The sequence below is a fragment of the Suricata suricatta genome, chromosome 3 (genome assembly GCF_006229205.1).
Source record: "Suricata suricatta isolate VVHF042 chromosome 3, meerkat_22Aug2017_6uvM2_HiC, whole genome shotgun sequence".
Classification (NCBI taxonomy): domain Eukaryota; kingdom Metazoa; phylum Chordata; class Mammalia; order Carnivora; family Herpestidae; genus Suricata; species Suricata suricatta.
Genome location: NC_043702.1, coordinates 137,244,465 through 137,258,151, shown reverse-complemented (window position 1 = coordinate 137,258,151; position 13,687 = coordinate 137,244,465). Strand labels below are relative to the sequence as shown.

General features: G+C 43.5%; 1 protein-coding gene across 4 annotated transcripts in view; it reads left to right on the top strand.

Moving 5' to 3' along the window:
* The first annotated feature begins 302 nt into the window (after nucleotides 1-302).
* PROX1 (prospero homeobox 1) overlaps nucleotides 303-13,687 on the top strand; it is a 52,496-nt gene continuing 39,111 nt past the window's right edge. For 3 of the 4 annotated variants that reach the window (XR_003906858.1, XM_029935281.1, XM_029935279.1), the window contains exons 1-3: nucleotides 303-414; nucleotides 546-651; nucleotides 8,382-10,173. Coding sequence is in view for 3 of the 4 variants with exons in the window: in XM_029935281.1 (XP_029791141.1) it covers nucleotides 8,449-10,173 (1,725 nt within the window). In the remaining variant the exon portion in view is untranslated. Of the gene's footprint in view, nucleotides 415-545; nucleotides 652-1,185; nucleotides 1,252-8,381; nucleotides 10,174-13,687 lie in introns of those variants that run through there. The other variant, XM_029935280.1, reaches the window with a different exon arrangement.

Sequence of the window (13,687 nt, the reverse complement as noted above, 5' to 3'; positions counted from 1 at the left end):
TAAATCTTGTTGTGGAGCGGAGCCCTCAGCTGAGGGAGCGCTCTGAAATAATACACCATTCCAGCCGGGGAAGCGCAGCGGCGCAAAAGAGCTCTCGCCGGGCCGCCCGCTCCCTCTCCGCTCCGCTCCTCTCCGCGGCGCCTCGCTTCTGCGCTCCTTTCTCTTCTCTCCGCTCCTCCCTGCTCTCCTCTGCCGCCTCTTCTCCCCTCTCCTCGCCTCGCCTCTCCCCTCCCACCCTTCCCACCGTCCCCTCTCCCTCGCCCGCTCGCCCCGTTCGCTCGCTCGCGCGCACTCACCGGCCCTGGTCCAGTTATTACATTCATCACCCGCGAGACACCGCCGCGTGTGTGCGCGCGCGTGTTCTCCGCTCCCTGCCGGCAGAACCGCGCTCGGTCCCGCTGCTCTCCGCACCGCGTAAGTATCCTCTCCCCCTCGCCAGTCCCCTCCCCTTTTCCAGAATCACTTGTCCTGGCCTGTTCTTGAATGGGAAGAAAAGAAAAGAGACTCCCATTACTCATGTCCGTGTAAACATTTTTTTTTTCCAGGAGAAAATGGTGTTATTTAAATGAATCATAATCAAATAGGCTCTAAACAGTTTCTAAGCAGGAGCCTCCGTGGAACTCAGCGCTCCGCTCCTCCCAGTTCCTAAGAGTAAGTGATCCGCTTGGCTTTTATTTCTTTCTCTTTCCTGCGGCTGGCTGGGGTGGTGGTGGTGATGGGGGTGGGGGGGTGGGGGGGGAGGCTGATACCGCTGGACTTGTCGCTGATCTTGTCACCTTTTGTGTACTGTTCCTGGGCTGTGAGGAGGCGTTTGCTTCCTCTCCTTCTTTCTCTTGCCCTCTGTTCTCCGGAGAGAGGACCGCGAGGGGGACCGGGTCGCTTTTTGTTCGCCTGGATCCCAGGTTTCCGCCAAGCCCCATCCTTCCCGTCTCTCCGGGTTAAAACTCCTGGGCCAGTCCCCACGTCCTTTCTCTTTGTCTTGTTTATTATAGCTGCCTTTCTTCCAGGCTCTTCCAATTTGCTTGTCATTTGCATACCTTTCACTTCTCCTTTTTAACCCCAGCAGAGGGCTGGGGAGAAGGGAGGAGGGGAGAGGGAGGAGGGGGGCGCTCTGTTACTTTACTCGCAAAACGCTGTCGAAGCCGAAATGTTGGACTCGGGGTTGGAACGGTGGAGAGATGGTCCCGGGAAAGCAGCACGGCGCCCCTGTCCTGAGCTCCGAGGAACCGGGGCTAGGTCAAGTTGAGTTGGGTAAGGCGGCAGCGGGAGCCTCAGGAGGTCGTGTGGTGGTGGAGGGATGGGGCCGGAGCGCCGCGGGGGGACCGAGTGCTGGCGGTGCGAGTGGGGGTAGGGGATGTTCTTGGGCTGCGGATCTGCGAGGCGAAGAGGCTCACAGCCCTCGCTGGCAGCCTGTGCCGTGGGGCTGCTGGGATCTGGTCTTGTCTGGGTGGTACCTGCAGTCGTGCCCCCAGTTCAGAGGACTGGGAAGGGAGAACAGAGGTGAGGGTGATTGCTACTGGAGGGAATGGGGAGGAGGGCGGGAGGAGCTGCTATCTTGCCTGAACAGACCAGGAGGGGCACGGGGGGGGGTGTTGGGGGGGCGGAGAGACTTCACCCAAAGTCCAGTTTAGCAAGTTGCTGGTTCTTCTGGCGTGCTAGCCACTTACTTCTGCTAAAACTGAACATCGGTGGAAAGTGTGCGGTTTGGAGTCCGGGGCCTTAGGGAACGGCGGGAGGGAGGTAATGGGGAGAGTAGCTTTCGAAAGAGGCTCCCAAGTCTCCCGCCACTTCTCAGCTTTTTTCGGAAGTTGAGAGTCCTCCAGGCTGGCAGAGACGAGGTGGAGGAGGAGGAGGGGTTGGGCGATAGTTCTTAAATAGCCCAAGGAGGCAGGTTGCAGTGTGAAGCTGCTGTTCTTGGCAATCCAGAAACCTGCTCCGCCTGGGGGAAGGCTGCGAGCTCACCTGCTTGTTTTTATTTTTCCAAGAAGGTCTGTGTTGTCTCCTTGAGCTTATAAAAACAGTGCAAGCACAGGGTGGCCTTCTCTCAAAGTCAAGGCTATAAGTGTCTTCTCTTGTTCTCTCTCTCTCTCTCCCTCCCGCTCCCCCTCCCTCCACCTCCTTCCCTCCCATCTATAACCTCCCTTATCAAAAAAAAATTTAAATAATAATAATAATTTCCTTTCCTAAACTAGGTAGGCAGAAGTCTATTAGTAAAGTGCTGTGCATGGGCAGGGCCTGACAGGTGTGTTGTGTCAAGAAAGACAGGTGCAGATTTCCTCTTGTCTGTGTGTGTCTGTATAGTTCCAGACCACAACTGCGTGCTCCAGGGTTGCAGAAGTTTATGAATTTATGGGTGCCCTGGCTAATAGGATTCTCCGGGCTAATGGGAACTGGGCTGTTGTTATGTTTTGAGCCCTGCCATGTGAGTTCTTGGCTTCGGGGTGGGGAATAAGTTGGTATGTGTTTGTTTATTTTTCTTAAGGATGTTGGCAGGCTGCTGCTGAGGCTGTATCTCAGGCTTCTGTCTGCCAGGCAGCTGAAAGTCCCCCCACTTCAGGCAGCAGGTGGAGGGAGATTGACTTTCCCTCTGCTTCCCTCTATAGTTTATGCCTATCTTCCAGGTCTGTGGTGCGGAAGGGGGGTGGGTGAGAGCCCGTCTTTTGTGTGCCTGTGTGTTTTGGGCAGCCATGGGTGGTGTGTGTAACTGCCAAGAATACCAAAGTCATTTGAAAGTGTTACTGTTGTTGAAGCTTATCTTTTTAGTGTGCTTTCTCCCTGCCCAGAAAGAATAGGTATGTGCATAAACTCTTTCAAGTCATATGTTAAATACTCTCATAAAGTAGAATGAGCCTGTCACTGTACCAGACATGTGCCAGATGTCCTCGTTATTACTTTGATGGAGAAGGAAAATCTCAAGTACGGGAGAGGTAACAGTGCTTTTTCTATTTGATGCAAGATGCAGGCAGTCAGCTGTGTGAGGTGTTTCTTGCAAGAACTTCTGAGTATTTTCAGGATGAAATGGGCTGTGTGTGATGAGGGAGGAAAAGCAGAGCTTTCGTGTCACTCTGTCCATATGCTACAACGTGGCCACGTTTATATAATGGCAAAATCAGCAAGGGTAAGGACTGTGGCCTGATGTGTGAGGGAAGCCGTTGAGAATTCAGTGGAAGCACTATATCTGGATTATTCAAACTTGACCTTTTAAGTTTTTCTTTAAACAGGCTACTTCTTGTATTACATAGAAATAGGTTAGATGGTGAATGGTTTTGTCGGTCGATTTGGTTGTTTGGGTGACGATCGTGATTTCATGAAAATGAGATAGTGTGTGTCATTGATTCCTTAGACTTAAAACATCAGACTCCCTCCCTCAATACTTGTAGAAGTCCTTTCATGTTATCTATGGATATGTCCATTTGCTTTATGTTTGTTAGAGGTTCTCTGTGCTTGGTACTCACTGATATGTTTATGTGTCCATTATGCAGACTTCTGCATAATCACCACCTTGTGGGAAAAAAAGTCATGCCTACGTCACATGCATCTTTGTTCTCACTTTATTCGTTTCCTAGCACAGTTCTTCTACAAGTAGCACTTGTGATCTTAAGATGTAAGCCAGCTGCCGGGGGTTCTCTTTATCTGTGCAAAGTACAAATAGGCCTTTTTTTCATGAATTTCTTACATCATTTCATAGATTGTCTTGCCTTTTCAACTGTTGATAGAAGGAATTTTTAGGTTTAGGATTCACAAAAAAAAATTATAAAATGTGGCTGGTTTTCTAGTATAAAGACGAATTGTGCGCGATTATATTTTATTATTATTGGATTCCAATTAAGTACCTGTATCAACTGGAAAGGACGTATACTTAAGGAATTTCTCAAACCCTATTGCCTGCTGTACACTAAAGCTTCAAAGGACACTTAGAGTATTTGAATTTTCTACAAAAAGGAAAAAAAATGTTTTTTCTTGAGATCGTTTCTTACTCTTGTACTTACTAATTTGGTGAATTATTGGTGCAAATGAATATTTTAGGCGTGTCTCAGAAAATATTCTGTGTTCATTTTGCAGGTGAAAAATGTACGGAATTTTTGATAGGTTGGAGGAATTTTAAACGGTTATGATTTGAGAACTCTATTATGATAGGAAATTGTAAAACCTTATGCGAGATTTGATGATACAATCTCAGTTACTTGAAGTATTAACTGCTGTCAAGAGGGTTCATCAAACTAAACATAAAACACTTTCTTAACCTTCCAGCAAGCAGCAACGTCCCCGAAGGAAAAGTTGCTAATTAGCAGAAAGGAACTCTTAAAGAGGGCAGCTTAGCGATTTGGTGGGGTTAGGGGAGACAACCTAAATCAAATCATCTGATCTCCGCCCCATGAATTACCGATCTTCAGGTAGATTTAAAATGTTCTTCGTTAGTGATAGTACATTTGAAATTTCATAACCAGGTTGACCCAAGTAGATTAGAGGCCCATTCAAAGGTTGTTTTCCATAAGAAGTAAAGGGTAGGCGTGAGCAATTTCTTCAAATAATTTTACCAACAAAAACAGATAATCTAAGTAATCCAAACAGGAAACCATGCCTAACTTAAACTCACCCTGTCTTATAAAAGATTTGTCTGAACTATTTGGATAATTACCATAATGAACACTTCTTTGTCCAGAATCTGGATGGATTCACAATCTGGATAGATACACAGAAGTTGTAATCCCCTCCCCCAAATAACTTCTTTATTAAAGTGGAGCACTTACCCACTTTCTACTTCAGACTGCAGTGTTCCTTTGAAATTCTTCACTGAAAATTCTTTTTTTAAACACTAAGTCATCAAGTTCCTTAGCATTCTCCATGTGAACCTATCTGACATTCTTGAGATAATCCAGATTTTAATGAATCTTTTGGAGTAGTTAAAATCTGACTCGATTGTTTCTGGACTTTTGTTCTTATCTTTGTCTGGGAGGAATCTGCTACGTCAAGATAATCACTGTATAAGAATTATTAAAGCAGTTGAGTACTTAGATACCAAATGCTAGCTATGACAAAATATTTAACAATAGTAATATTCTATATGGGTTTTCATATGAATTAAAGAAGAGTTTACTGGAATAGAATATGTGCATTCGAACAGTAATACATTTGGGCTCAAATTCTATGTCAGGATTTTTTTTTTCTGCATCCTTGCTGAGATTAATGTTCCTAAGGGCTGATCAAAAGGTTTCATGTTGCCTGGTTAAGCTCAAAATGAATGTAAAAATTAAAATACAATAAGAGTCAATAATAATTGTAGTTGAAATACTATGGCTTTGTACATATGTTGAGAAATAAAGGAATTTTTAAAAATCTTAATGGACAGGATAATATCAGTGCTATTAATGTCATGATATTATTATGGTAACCAATCCATGGCATTCTCTAAATTCTGAATTAGGAAACCCATGGAAGTGTCTTCAAATGGGTTTTCAAGTGATTTAATTTATATGCAAGTCATTGAACAATGCGTTTTCTTATGTGGTAAATGTATTCACATATGTATCTTGTTTATGAATCAATTTGCTAGTAAAGCATCATGTCAGCCAGTTATAATTACTTAATCTTGCCTCTTGCCTCTACGGGGTATGGTCCCAGTGTGCACTCCCCCTATACCTTTATTTTTAAGTTTAGATCTTAGCTCTATGAAGAACTATATTTATTCATGCCTGTGAATATAAGGTCTTGTCCTAGCGGAATATACAGTTTTTCCTGTTTGTTTTGTCCTATTTGCTATGTCTCAGCTGGACATTTTACAACAAGCCCTAAACATATTCCTATCCTCGTAGCCCGGAGCAGAAGCAAATCATTCTCTAGTCTAAAAATGCTGACTGGTTGACAGAGAACTGAAAAAAATCTGTTTAGTTTCGTTAATTTGAAGGAAGTCACAGGATATTTTGTTCTTGGAAGGCCCACCAAGTATGTTTAATTAACACTTGCTGTCTGCTGAAGACCAGGGTATCATTTCTTTCTTCTTGGCTTGGGCATGAGGCGGGGATGCAGCTGTTGATACCTGGGCTGGATGAGAGGAAGTGCAGTTGACGCAGAGGTACATGACAGTTGGGAAAGGAAGGATGCCCGCACATGACCTTGTGCACATCTCTTACACCAGCCTGTCACTCCTGAGCCCCTGTTGCAGAGATGCTTGTCCCCTAGTAAGGATGGGCAGGAGAAAAAAATCCAGACTGGGGGTTAAGATGAACAGAGGAGGAAAAACCTGCAGAAAGTTTGTTTCACATTTTGACTAGAGATCCCTGTGCTTTTCAGGTGATCTTAAAGAGGAAAGAATTTGCACACACAAAAAGAAAAGAGGTAAAATTTTAAAATAATGGCAATGAACTGTGTCTCTGGAAAGCTGATATATGCACAAAAAGGTCCTCCTTGCAAAGACCTACCCCCAGCATGCAGGTCTTTTTGGGCTTTGAAATAATCTATCCCTTTTCTTCTTTGACTCGGTCTTTTTCTTTTTCTCACCTGATGGCTACACCTGCTTTATCAGATCAAATGCGTTAGTGAAATATTTGTCATTGCATTTTTGTATTCCTGAACTCAATTTTATTATTGATATGTGAGGGTTCACAATCATTCTGAATTTGATTTGGAACCCAATATTGAAGTTATTAAGATCTGTTTCTATTCCAACTTTGGGGATTTTATCCTGAGGCATACAAAAAGTATTTTAGTTTTAAGCATACCAAAAAAAATATAAAGAAGCGTCGTATTGCCTGCATGAAGAGGCTTTAAAAAATGTTGTACCTTCACATAGAAACCAGGGACCAGGAATGCATGATGAAATCTTTGTTGAATAAAAAAATAAATAAATAAAAACCCCACACGTTGTCATCTAAGCATTGAGCATTTTCTTGATTTTTACAGGTTATTTCATGCTGAAATTACGCCTATTTGCATGGATAGTCATTCTTTAAAACTAGCCACAGATGCAGTCCTAGGGAGCACGTAGATGTTTTTACAGGTGAACCGAAAGAGATGGGAACCGTTCCAAACACTCTGCACGCTGCCTTTGGCAATAGACCCTGTTATTGTGAAGATGTGCTCTGTTAAGCAAACGTGAAGTTTAATATTAGATAAACCCTGTGTGAAAAAAATATTTTCATTTTCCTCACAAAATGTTAATTGTAAGCAAAAAAGATATGACATCTTACAGTCACGCAAAATTGGGGGTGAGCATCACTGGGCAGTAAGTCACAAAATATGTCAGGTACCTTTTCTAAAATGCAAGGAAGGCTTTTCTGTTTTAGTACTGTGTTCTCAAGAAACAATGGAAGTTCACGTGCAGAGAAGATATTTCTTTCTCATGTCGTTGATTGATGCTGTTGGCATCTTTATTTACTTTCTTTTAGTCTTTTCTTCACCCCTTTAATTTGGCATAAGGAAGAAGATGCACAAAGAATATGTATGTTAAAGTTTCTTTAGGCATTTGAAGTGTTATTTTAACAGAAGAAAACTAATATGAAGACACGTGGACCCTTGCCTCACTCAGCTTATTGTTCCCCATATTGATCTCTAAAATGTGATGATCCCTTCTTGTGCAGCGAGTCTGACTTTGGAATAATTTAAGTCCTCAAATTTAAGACATTGTGATAATTCATAAATCTTCTCATCCTTCGATTAAGATATAGCAAGAGATGGCACTTTCAACTGTGATTTTACTGGTAAAAATGCACATCTATGTCAAATAAGCAGACTTGTAAAATGAATGTTTGTGCATGTATTTCAGTGTTAAATTGACCATTTGTATTGGAGAGGTGCTGACGGGGTGTTCTCCCTCCCGTTTCAGATATGACAGAAATATTTGAAAATTCAGTAATAAAGGGGGTGTGTTAGGTATTTGCACGTATTTTCGAGTCTTTCTCCTCTAACAGTCTCAAAACCACAATAATTTTAATTCTGAAATGGAATTTTTCTTCCAAATTTCACACAGCCTCAAAATTGAACCTTATTTCTTAAGTACAGACCACTTTCATCTTCTTTTGTAATATGAATCTCAATGCCCAAAATTTAATCAATTGGTTGTCAGAGGCTGTGTTCTTATAATCTACTGTTTCTTCTGAAGATAAACAGTATCATTTTAGGCATTTGTGAAAGAGAATCATATTACTGGTGCTTAAGCAGTTTTTGCTTTTTTTTTTTTTTTAATCTTAATCCATCTTAAACCAGTGGAGCAGAAATATTTAAAAATGTTTCATTTCAAGCAGAGTGCATAATAAATTGCAATAATTGTAATGTGCCATAAATCCCAGAGCCTATGCATTTTGCATTTGATTCAGGATTGAGGTCAGGAAATTTGGAGAAATTTAAAGAAAATGATTCATCAGTCCTTTTGTTCTGTTGGCCAGGGTCCCGGGATTCTTGAGCTGTGCCCAGCTGACGAGCTTTTGAAGATGGCACAATAACTGTCCAGTGATGCCTGACCATGACAGCACAGCCCTCTTAAGCCGGCAAACCAAGAGGAGAAGAGTTGACATTGGAGTGAAAAGGACGGTAGGGACAGCATCTGCATTTTTTGCTAAGGCAAGAGCAACGTTTTTTAGTGCCATGAATCCCCAAGGTTCTGAGCAGGATGTTGAGTATTCAGTGGTGCAGCATGCAGATGGGGAAAAGTCAAACGTACTCCGCAAGCTGCTGAAGAGGGCGAACTCGTATGAAGATGCCATGATGCCTTTTCCAGGAGCAACCATAATTTCCCAGCTGTTGAAAAATAACATGAACAAAAATGGTGGCACGGAGCCCAGTTTCCAAGCCAGCGGTCTCTCTAGTACGGGCTCCGAAGTACATCAGGAGGATATATGCAGCAACTCTTCAAGAGACAGCCCCCCAGAGTGTCTTTCCCCTTTTGGCAGGCCTACTATGAGCCAGTTTGATATGGATCGCTTATGTGACGAGCACCTGAGAGCGAAGCGCGCTCGGGTTGAGAATATAATTCGGGGGATGAGCCATTCCCCCAGTGTGGCATTAAGGGGCAATGAAAATGAAAGAGAGATGGCCCCGCAGTCTGTGAGTCCCCGAGAAAGTTACAGAGAAAACAAACGCAAGCAGAAACTGCCCCAGCAGCAGCAACAGAGTTTCCAGCAGCTGGTTTCAGCCCGAAAAGAACAGAAGCGAGAGGAGCGCCGACAGCTGAAGCAGCAGCTGGAGGACATGCAGAAACAGCTGCGCCAGCTGCAGGAGAAGTTCTACCAAATCTACGACAGCACCGATTCTGAAAATGATGAAGATGGTAACCTGTCTGAAGACAGCATGCGCTCGGAGATCCTGGACGCCAGGGCCCAGGACTCCGTGGGGCGGTCAGATAACGAGATGTGCGAGCTGGACCCGGGACAGTTCATCGACCGAGCCCGGGCCCTGATCAGGGAGCAGGAGCTGGCGGAAAACAAGCCGAAGCGAGAAGGCAACAACAAAGAGAGAGATCACGGGCCAAACTCCTTACAACCCGAAGGCAAGCATTTGGCCGAGACCTTGAAGCAGGAACTGAATACGGCCATGTCCCAGGTTGTGGACACGGTGGTCAAAGTCTTTGCGGCCAAACCCTCCCGCCAGGTTCCTCAGGTCTTCCCGCCTCTCCAGATCCCCCAGGCCAGATTCGCAGTCAACGGGGAAAACCACAATTTCCACACCGCCAACCAGCGCCTGCAGTGCTTTGGCGACGTCATCATTCCGAACCCCCTGGACACCTTTGGCAACGTGCAGATGCCCGGTTCCACAGACCAGACAGAAGCACTGCCCCTGGTGGTCCGCAAAAACTCATCCGACCAGTCCGCCTCCGGCCCCCCGGCCGGCGGCCACCACCAGCCCCTGCACCAGTCACCTCTCTCTGCCACCGCAGGCTTCACCACGTCCACCTTCCGCCACCCCTTCCCCCTTCCTTTGATGGCCTACCCATTTCAGAGTCCATTAGGTGCTCCCTCCGGCTCCTTCTCGGGAAAAGACAGAGCCTCTCCTGAATCCTTAGACTTGACTAGGGAGACAACGAGTCTGAGGACCAAGATGTCATCCCACCACCTAAGCCACCACCCTTGTTCACCAGCACACCCACCCAGCACCGCAGAAGGGCTCTCCCTGTCGCTCATCAAGTCCGAGTGTGGCGATCTTCAAGACATGTCCGAAATCTCACCTTATTCGGGAAGTGCAATATCCTTTTATTCTCCCCCCCCCCCCCAGGAAAACAAAACAAAACAAAAGGCTTCCCGCAAGGTCAGGTTTCCACAATATATAGAATCACATAGATTAGGAACTTCTTAAGAATGCAGTCTTTGCTATTATCCAGAGTAATAGGCTTTTATCAACACACTTCTGATTGCACAAAAGCTTCCCAGGAAACCCACATCTTTGCAACTTTCATAAGTTGTTAATTGCCTCAAAGAGCTGGTATTTAATATGTGACTTTTCAACAATGCCTTTCTGCTTTTCTTCCCACATTATACCTTCTTCTTTTCTTTAGGAGTAGAATCAGAGATGGACAAAAATCTCACTGTAATATTGAATTCTGTCAGATCTTTTAAAAAGAGTTTAAGTTTTCTAATGGCGTCACGAGAAAAGTCAGTTTTGAGATCCTTAAGATTCCGTGAGAAGAATTGTCCCTTTAAACCATCTGCATGGCGCCTGGTCTGTGCAAAAAGAAGGCCTGATTAAATCTCATGAAGAGCACTTTCCTGGTGGGGGACTTCAGTGGGAGAAAAATGGACATGGATGGAAAGTTAGATTCTCTCTTTAATCTTTAAGTGAGACGTGGGGTGTGGGGCATTTGTTGTTCTTTCAGTTTGTTTAGTTGTTTTTTTTTTTTAAGGAAATATACAGGTACTCATTTATTCAGACAGCATTGGTCTCTCTCTCTCACTCTGTCTCTCTCTCTCTTCTCTCTCTCTCTCTCTCTCTCTCTCTCGTTCACCCAAGGTCTGTTCTTTGGGTCTGGTGCAGCTGCCTCTATGCATGATTAACCTCTGTTCAGCCATACACAGAAATCTTTTGTCCTAACATACACAAAGCAAATTATTTTGGAAAGCGAGAGAGCACAATTAAATATAAAACTCAGCTGTATTCGACTTAAAATGGCTCTTTTTATGGCTCTTTTATATTTTTGAACCTGACTTTTAGGTAAAGATGCCAGTTATATTTTTTTATTGGACCCCTCCTGAACTCCAGCTATTTTTAACTGACTTTTTTTCCCCTCTCTCTCTGTAAATCGGTCCTTTCAGTAAATTTTTAAAAATCTTGTGGTTGTTGGTGTTTTGGGATAGTAGAATAGTAGCATTTGGGGGCAGGTAGAAGCATGTTTCTTTTATAATAAACTGCCAGATGGATATAAGATTTAGTAGTTAAATTAGCTGTTGCTAAACTAAAGATTTTGAGCAATTGTCCTGATGATATTTTAGGTTCCAAGCCCACTCCAGAGGCAGCCCCGTAAGTGCGGAGCCCCAGCCATGGTGGAAATATATTTGCCTACGTAGTGAGGGCCACCCTCTGACCAGCACTCAGAGAGAGGAAGAAGAGAATAATGTCATGAGAGGAAGGAAGATAAAGATGTTGAGGACTTAGACATATAAATAGAAATTGAGTTTTGATTTGGTCGCTGATTTAATTTCTCCCTTTCAAAGACCTAAAATTTGATCTGCCAGTCATGAATCAAAGCTGCACCAAACACCATGCCTTGCACGTAATAAACAGGCAATAAACATTGGTCAGAATGATTGTAACATCGTGTTGGTGATGAAAAAGGCAATGGAAGAAGATGTAGCGTCTTGAATAGTTTTTTACCCTTGGCGGGAAGGGCGTCTTCTGAGGCTCATACAAGGCTGATGATGTCCAGGGCTAGACCCTCTTGCTCTCCATCTCTTCATTTTGAAGGCATTAGTCGTGATGGTGGGTTATTTCTCTGTCTCTGTCTCTGTCTCTGTCTCTCTCTCTCATACACACACACACACACACACACACACACACACACACACACACAAACACACACACACACACAGAGGAAAGGGACGTACCTGTATCAAGGAATATTTGAAACCAGGTTTCAAAGTCCCCTAAGTGCAGACTAAAACTCTTGAACCAGTTTATGGGTTTTTCTGTGTTTTTTACTAGACTTTTCACTGTCACCAGATCATTATGCCTGTGCTTTTTTTTTTTTTTAAGTAAGTTGGGTCTTCTAGGAAAGAAATCTTTTAGATTGCTTTAAGTGTTGGCTACATTCATTGTCTCATGCTTTCTAAATCCCCTGAGGAATTTAGAGGATTTGAATTGAAAGAAGTTCCTTTTATTTCTATACATATCAAAGACTTTAAAGAGAATATAGTTGCTTCTTCAGCTGACTAACTCACTCCCCTCTCCTAGCAATGTGCAAGTCTGTTAAACAGTGACGGTTTGAGAACACCTGTGTTCGTATGAAATGTTGCTTACACCTGGAGCTGTTTCTTTCATGAAGCTAAATAATTTTGGCCTCTTGTTGCCATTAATGCTGACATTTTCCACCTTCTGGCCATTGACCCTCTTCTGTTTCTTTCCCCTCGATTATGCCATACTTTTAACCATTTATCTCATTGATATATTATTTCTCAGGAAGAAGATAGGCAAGCCTCCTTTTCTATAATCCACATGATTCTGAAGCCAATGAGGATCTGAGTGTCTGTTGGGACACTGGGTCCACTTTTCTCCTCTCTCCATCCCGGAATGGCAATGGGTTCTTCCCGTGATTTATCTGATGGCGTTGTAGACAAAATTCTCATGCTTTTAGTTTATTTTTTTTATGTTTATTTATTATTGAGACAGAAACAGAGCATGAGTAGGAGAGGGGCAGAGAGAGAGGGAGACCCAGAATCCGAAGCAGGCTCCAGGCTCTGAGCTGTCAGCACAGAGCCCGACGCGGGGCTCGAACCCACAAACTGTGAGATCATGACCTGAGCTGAAGTCGGACACTTAACTGACTGAGCCACCCAGGCGCCCCTCGTGCTTTTAGTTTAAAGACGTCTCTGGGAATCATAGCAAGCGAGGTCTACTACAGTTTTGGGTATATACAGCCATCTTTGAACTTGTGGGAAAAATTCAGTAGACATGAGTAGAAATGGGATGAAATGATACCTCTATGATTGTCATTATTATATTTTTTATTTGTAGTCATAGCTTTTCAAATAGTAATGAATAATTTAGTGCTTAAGGAATGATTCTTTCTCACTCCAGGGGGCATCATCTGTGTCTTTGAACAAAGTAGCCAAGATAGGAACTATTAAGAATACCAGCTTATCAGATCAATCCATTCTAGGGTTAGGCACAGTAAGCATATATAATCTATATAAAAGCACTACCTCATATCCTTTCTAATAAAAAGGAAATAGTGAATGTGTGCCTGCTAAACTCAATGTCCACGCACCTGCTTCAGGAGTTCACATCTTGGATATAAAAAAAATGTGTTCAGTATCTTTGCAAATGAACCTGCTTAACCAAATATTAAGTTTTTATTCAAATTCCAAAAGAAACAGCCAGCCAATTGTTTTCCTTCATGATGTTCCTTGTCATTCACCCTCTTTGCATCTCAAGAAAAATAGCCTTGTTCAGGCCTCGGACATTTGCATACAGCCAATTAAAGCACAAGAGTAGGATTATGAGCCTTTAAGATGTGCAGGTGAAGAAACGAAGTCTGTTCTGTGTGACA